The following is a 6,000-nucleotide window of genomic DNA, read 5'->3' as shown; positions in this document are numbered from 1 at the left end:
AAAAATAGTGTATGGTGTTTTTTTTCCCCACTTCATGTACAATTTCTTGAAAATTTCAGAAAAAGTAAAAAGTCAGAGAAAAAAATCTTTTGGAGTCTGTGGGGGGAAAAATATTTTTGGGAGGAGGGGCTATTTTTTGACAAAAAAATATATTTCTAAAAAATTCCAACCAACTCCACACCTGGAGGTGAAGGATTCCTTGGAAAAGAGTCAGTTTCTTATTTAGTCCTAATCTTGCCAACCCCAAGTGATCAAAAGTCACGAGTCAGGCCCCCAAAAGCACGAGATTGGCTTGAAAATGGTGAGATTTTAAACAACACCACATGTTTCATTCTGTTCATTTACTGCCTAATTTTACTATTTTAGATGTCACGTTTTCACACTTTTCCACACAATCCCCATTTTTTAATGAAAGCTGAGATTCTCATGAAATCACCTGACTCCAGGAGCTGGGGACTTCAAACATAACACTAAACATGGCAATGAAATGGAGAAAGTTGGCAACACTGGGATCCAGGTAAGAGATTCTCCAGTTGAATCCTGTTCTGAAGTCAAAGCCTCTTGGCAAATTCGGATTTTCTTTTCTTTTCCTCCTCACTTTCTCAGTTAGCAGCTCATTTTGGACATGTTGATGTCATGTGTGAATTCCCAGTCCTTGGAGGAGATGGTGATTGTAATCTCCCCTTTCCCAGATCTGAACATCATCCTGCCACTGGTGGTCTCGAGCAGCATCAGCGCATTCTCCTGAACATGTTTAGGTGCCTCATCCAACACTTTCAGAGCATATTGAAAGCAGCCCCTCAGCTCCCAGGTCATCACTCCAAAAAACTTCAACTTATTCTGAGCCGACTCCAGGCTTGGTTTGCTCAGAGGTGCGGGGCGGGTGCCGAGCCGTGCCAGATAAACCTCCCCTGTGGGCTCATGGACGGTGTAGACCGGTTTCCCATTGCTGTAGGACACGCTGATCTCACATTCGCCCTCCCCAGAGATGAACGGCAGATTTCTCCCGCTGCTCTGGATCACCAGCTTCGCGTTCTCCTGCACGCATGCAGGCTCCTTCTGGAAGTGCCAGATGGCGCGGTCAAAGCAGGTTTTCAGACTCTTGGGTGTCTCCTCCCAGACATCCAGGCTCCAACGGGCTTCTTCCAGGTTTGCGAGGCTCAGGACATTCAGGCCAGCCGACATCCTCTCTAGAAAGTTATTCAGGCTATCTGAGACAATGTCATAACTGGGTTTCTCAGAGCCCTGTTTATACAAGACGTCAATTTCACATTCCCCTCTGCCGGACACGAACACCAGCGATTCCCCGTTCCAGTGGAGCGTCATCTTGGCATTGTTCTTCACGCAGTCGGGCTCGCTGTCGAAATGCTCTTCCGCACACTGGAAGATATCATTCAGCGATTTGCTCATCTTGCCTCTGAGCACCACTTGCTTCTTCACCTCCTGCAGGCCACTGGTGCTCAGCTGATGGGTCTTGCCCAGTTGATTACCCATGTTGGCCCGGTCTTCAATAGAATTTGACTCTGGTTCCGTAAACGAGGGGATCTCACCTTGTTGCAGCTGGGCCTGAAAACAAAAACAAAATCAACCCATCGTGAAACAATTTAATTACGGCCAAGCGATGTTGTGGGACTTGAAAACTGACTTCTCAGAGAACGGGTTGAATTTGAACTCCTGCTGCTTCAGCGTTTACTGAAGAACTCGGTGTTGCAGAAGACAGACAGATTATAATGCTCTGGGGAGGTAAATTGTCCCTGCTCAAGACAGCTCAGAAATGGAGCAATAGGGTGGGGGTGTTGATAAGAATTAGAGGTGCCAGCACAACTAGGAGGGGAGCCCAGAGCTGCGGTAGTAGCAGGAGGGTTGCAATTCAGGATTGAGTGGCACCAGCAGAGAGATGGGGTGGAAGTCGAGGGCTCAAATAGGACGCAGGGGTGGGGGGTGCTAGAGATCAAGATTTTAATCATATGTAGTTGTAAGTTAACTGAAAAGAATAGAAATGATATTTCTCTTCACCTTAAGCAAGCTGATTCTCCCCTTGCACCACATCTTACATCGTCGCTTTATTCTTCTGCACTGTAGGTGTGAGTTATCACCAGATCAGGATTCTCCACTTCTCACCCCAATGAGAGCCGATACCTAATTTGCATGGGGCTTTGTGCAAGTGTCTGGAAGTTTTAGCGGGTAGCCGTGTTAGTCTGTTTCAGCAAAACAACACGGAGTCCCTGTGGCACCTTAAAGACTAACACATTTACTTGGGCATAAGCTTTCATGGATCAGTTGCATTTGATGAAGTGGGTTCCAGCCCATGAAAGCTTATGCCCAAATAAATGGACAAATTGTGCATCAATTTCCATTGGTCTCCCCTTGAGACCATCACTCGATGGGCTGGGATACCACTGAGAACCCCTCCAGCCAGGACAGGCGCCCCTCCACTCCTGTCTTCCGGAGTTAGACACTCCAGTCAGCTGCAGCAGAGACCCTGAGGTTGGGCCACTCCCCTCTGCAGTGCACTGAAACTCAGATGCACTCAGATCAGGGGCTTCTTAATTAACAGAGACTTTCCCCGTGCCTAGTGTTGAGCCTTTCCAGGCAATTTGCAACCTGCACAGTTCTAGCTTCTTTCGATCTTCAGTCTTACTTATTTTGCTTCCTTTTCTGTCCCTACTTCCCTTACCCGAAATAAGCAAACAGAAAATAACAAACCAGGAACCACTTCATCTGTTCTCCAACCGCCACACTTAAACCTCGCTTAAAATCACTACCAGTGTCTCAAAACAATCACTTGTGCACAGACCCTGCTCGCTGCCCCCCGGGACGGGTTGGGTCACAGAAACCCCCTTGGGAACTGCCACCTGATTTGCTGAGATACCCCTGAGCCCGTGTTCCCTGCCAGCCTGGGACGTCAGTGCCCTGCCTGGGTGAACCAGACACGCCAGCCTGCTGCAACCCAGACCCAGGTCTGGGCCATGCCCCACAAAGCTGCAGGCTTAACAGAAAATGGCTTAGAAAGTGCTCCTGTCTCTAGCACCCAGTGTTCTGGGAGCCTAAATCCCAAATAAATCTGTTTTGCTCTGTATAAAATGTATACAGGATAAACTCATGGATTGTCCACCCTCTGTAACGCTGATACAGATATGCACAGCTGTTTGCTCCCCCAGGAATTACTGGCTTTACCTGTAAAGGGTTAAAAAGTCTCCCAGGTAAAGAAAAGCTTGTGACGAAGTGGGACTGTTCTTAATGTTTTCTCTGAATACTGTGTGTGTGCCTCAGTTTCCCTTATGCACAGAGGTGAAAGTAAGCAGGTGCGCTATACCGGACCGGCTTCCCCGAGTGGTGATTTAAAGTGATCCTGGCAGTGGCTGGAGCCCCAGGCCCTTTAAATTGCCACCAGAACCGCACTGCCAGAGCCCCCGGGTAGCAGAAGCAGCAATTTAAAGGGCCTGGGGCTACACTGCGGTAGCAGTGGCTGGGAGCCCCTGGGCCCTTTAAATCACTGCCGGAGCCCCACAGCCACTACCCCAGGGCTCTGACAGTGGGGCTCGGGCAGCGACTTAAAGGGCCAGGGGGTCCCAGCCGCCACTGCCGCAGTGGACCTGTTTTCTGTACCTACAAGCTCTGCTTGGGACTGTGTTCCCGTCGTCTAATAAACCATCTGTTTTACTGGCTGGCTGAGAGTCATGTCTGACTGCTAAGTGGGGGTGCTGGACCCTGACTCCCCCACACTCTGTGACACAGCTACCCAGCGGGATTTTACAGCTAACTGGCTGGCTGGGTGTCCGTCAAAGGGAGCTTCCCCCCACTTTATTTATCACAGGGGCTGACCCCTCTCTGGCAGCTTACCTGAGCAGCCATGGTGCCTATTGGCACGGGTTCAAAGGAGCCGCCCTTTCTCCCGAATCAGCGTTGCCTATTGGCACAAGTTGGGCAGGGTAGGGGAACCCGGGCCCACCCTACCCACCGGGTTCTAACCCAGGGCCCTAGGAAACCCGTTACCTGGGGTCAGGTCACCGCATACTGAAAGACATCTGCTGGGCCACTTCCTACCCTTAGTCGTGTCTCGGGCGTCTCTCCCACCGGTAACAGCTCGACGTCCCTTCGGTGCCTGCAACTGACTGGGCTCCCGCGCCGTAGTCTGGGCGTTTGGCTTTGGAGGTCTGGAATCCCGGTGGTTTCTCAGCAGGGGCTCGCAGCGCACGGCCACTCTCCTCCCCGGCCAGTGCAGACTGAGCCGAGCTGGTGCCTTTTATACGCTTCCTCCGCCAGCGAGCACATGCCCAGCAAGGGTGAGGGGGTGTGGACTCTTGGCGCCAAAGCAGTTGTGTCATCAGAGTAGGGTTTATGCAACCTCTCACAGGTAGAGTGGGGGCTGGTGGGTTACAGCGGGGGGGGCTGGGAACCAGGACTCCTGGGTTCTCTCCCCAGCTCTGGGAGGGGAGTGGGGGCTGGTGGGTCAGAGCAGAGGGGGCTGAGAACCAGGACGCCTGGGTCCTGTTAGAACTTGGCTACACTGAAGCCTAATTTGGATGGGGGCCAGGTGCGTACGTGAACTGCCTTCGCACTCGGTGACTCCATGTAGGCGCCTTCCCATTGCAGAATCGCTCCACGTTTCAACAGGCCCTTTTCTCCACCCCTGCCCCGGGGGGAGGCTGAAACCAGAAGGAGTCTGAATTACCCGTGACGGGGAAATCGAAAGTTAGGGTCTTGCGGGAAGGGTGTTTCTGTGTGTCTGTGGGAGGGTGTTCTGGGTTCAGAAACAGCAGGTTGTGGCCAGAGGCCCGGGGAGGCAGGGCCCGGGTGAGTGTGTCTGTCTGTCCCGTTACAAGCCACCTGCACTGGGCGGGGAGTTGGGTCCCAGGGGGCAGGGCTCTGGGGGGCAGGGGCTGCTGGGGGGCATGAGTACAGGGCACTGCAGGGAGCCAGAGGGTCTGGGGGGCTGGGTGCAGGCGGTTAGGTTCAGGGCGCTGGGCTGCAGCTGGCAGACTCTGAGGGACGGGGGAATCGGTCGTGGGCTCTCAGCTCCCCCTTGGAGGCACAGCAGGGATGAGTTTGTGGAGGACTCAGCCTCGCTGGGAGAATGAAGCCAGTGGAAAACGAAACGCTGGGGCAGAGTTTTCCTTTACTTATGTAGAAGTGAGTGAGTCGGGTTCTGGGTTTACACTGGGGACACAGATCGGAATCTGGCCCTGGTCTGCATCCCTAGGACGCCTGGGTTCCATCCTGGCTTTGGGAGGGGAGCGGGGTCTGGTGTTTACAGCAGGTTGGACTGGAGGCTGGGAGCCAGGACTCCTGGGTTCTCTCCCGGCTCTGGGAGGGGAGTGGGGGCTGGTCGGTTAACGCCGGGGGGCGGGGCGCCAGGACTCCTGGGTTCTCTCCCAGCTCTGGGAGGGGAGTGGGGGCTGGTGGGTTAGAGTGGGGAAGGGGGCTGGATTAGCTGCCAACACAGATCGGGGGGGGGGATTTTCGTTATACTCCGGGCGAGGCTGTGGCTGGAGTGGGGGGTTGTATCTCCACACCTGATTCCCCACCACACTCCCCTGAGATTGGTGGCTGCAGGTGCCTCTCACCTACGAGCACTGAGCAGTGGGTTCAGACAGCCAGGGGTCCTGGATCCCAGCCCCCTCCTGCTCTAACCACTAGCCCCCACTCCTCCGAACTCCTTGGCTCCTCCCAGTGCCCTTTGCCCCCCCACACCCTGAACCCAGGCCCCCAGTGTCCCCTCTCTGCTGCCCCCAGCCCCCACCAAACCCTGTACCCAGCCCTCCCTGTGGCCCCAGTGCCCGGGGGTGGGGGATTGTAACAGGGCAGACAGATGGACGAGGGCCCCCTGCCTCCCTGTGTCCCTGGCCAGGAGGTTGCTGTGCCTGTACCCCTCAAGGTTAAACTGGGAACCCCAAAGCCTCTCCTGGCTGCCCTTAACTTTCGATTTCCTCGTCAAGGGTAATTGAGACTCCTCCGAGTTTCTCTCTCTCTTTCCGGGAAGGGGAGGAGAAAAGGGCT

General features: G+C 54.0%; 1 protein-coding gene across 1 annotated transcript; it reads right to left on the bottom strand.

Moving 5' to 3' along the window:
• Window positions 1-606: 606 nt before the first annotated feature.
• LOC120394629 lies at window positions 607-4,058 on the bottom strand. Its single transcript, XM_039518873.1, has 3 exons — window positions 4,048-4,058; window positions 2,017-2,076; window positions 607-1,566 (listed from the first exon to the last, which is right to left on the bottom strand). The coding sequence occupies exons 2-3, from the start codon at window positions 2,047-2,049 to the stop codon at window positions 607-609; spliced, it is 993 nt and encodes a 330-aa protein (XP_039374807.1). The 5' UTR covers window positions 2,050-2,076; window positions 4,048-4,058.
• Window positions 4,059-6,000: the final 1,942 nt, after the last annotated feature.

This window comes from Mauremys reevesii, unplaced genomic scaffold, assembly GCF_016161935.1.
Source record: "Mauremys reevesii isolate NIE-2019 unplaced genomic scaffold, ASM1616193v1 Contig70, whole genome shotgun sequence".
In the NCBI taxonomy this organism is placed as follows: domain Eukaryota; kingdom Metazoa; phylum Chordata; order Testudines; family Geoemydidae; genus Mauremys; species Mauremys reevesii.
Note: the sequence above shows the minus strand (reverse complement) of the source record. Positions and strands in the feature narration are given on the sequence as shown.

Bases quoted from the DNA above. Each gene is read 5' to 3' on its own strand.
- LOC120394629 (XM_039518873.1), bottom strand. From the start codon at position 2,049: ATGTGGTGCAAGGGGAGAATCAGCTTGCTTAAG. The intron at 1,567-2,016 runs GTGAAGAGAAAT...TTTTGTTTTCAG, and splicing joins GGAGAATCAGCTTGCTTAAG to GCCCAGCTGCAACAAGGTGA.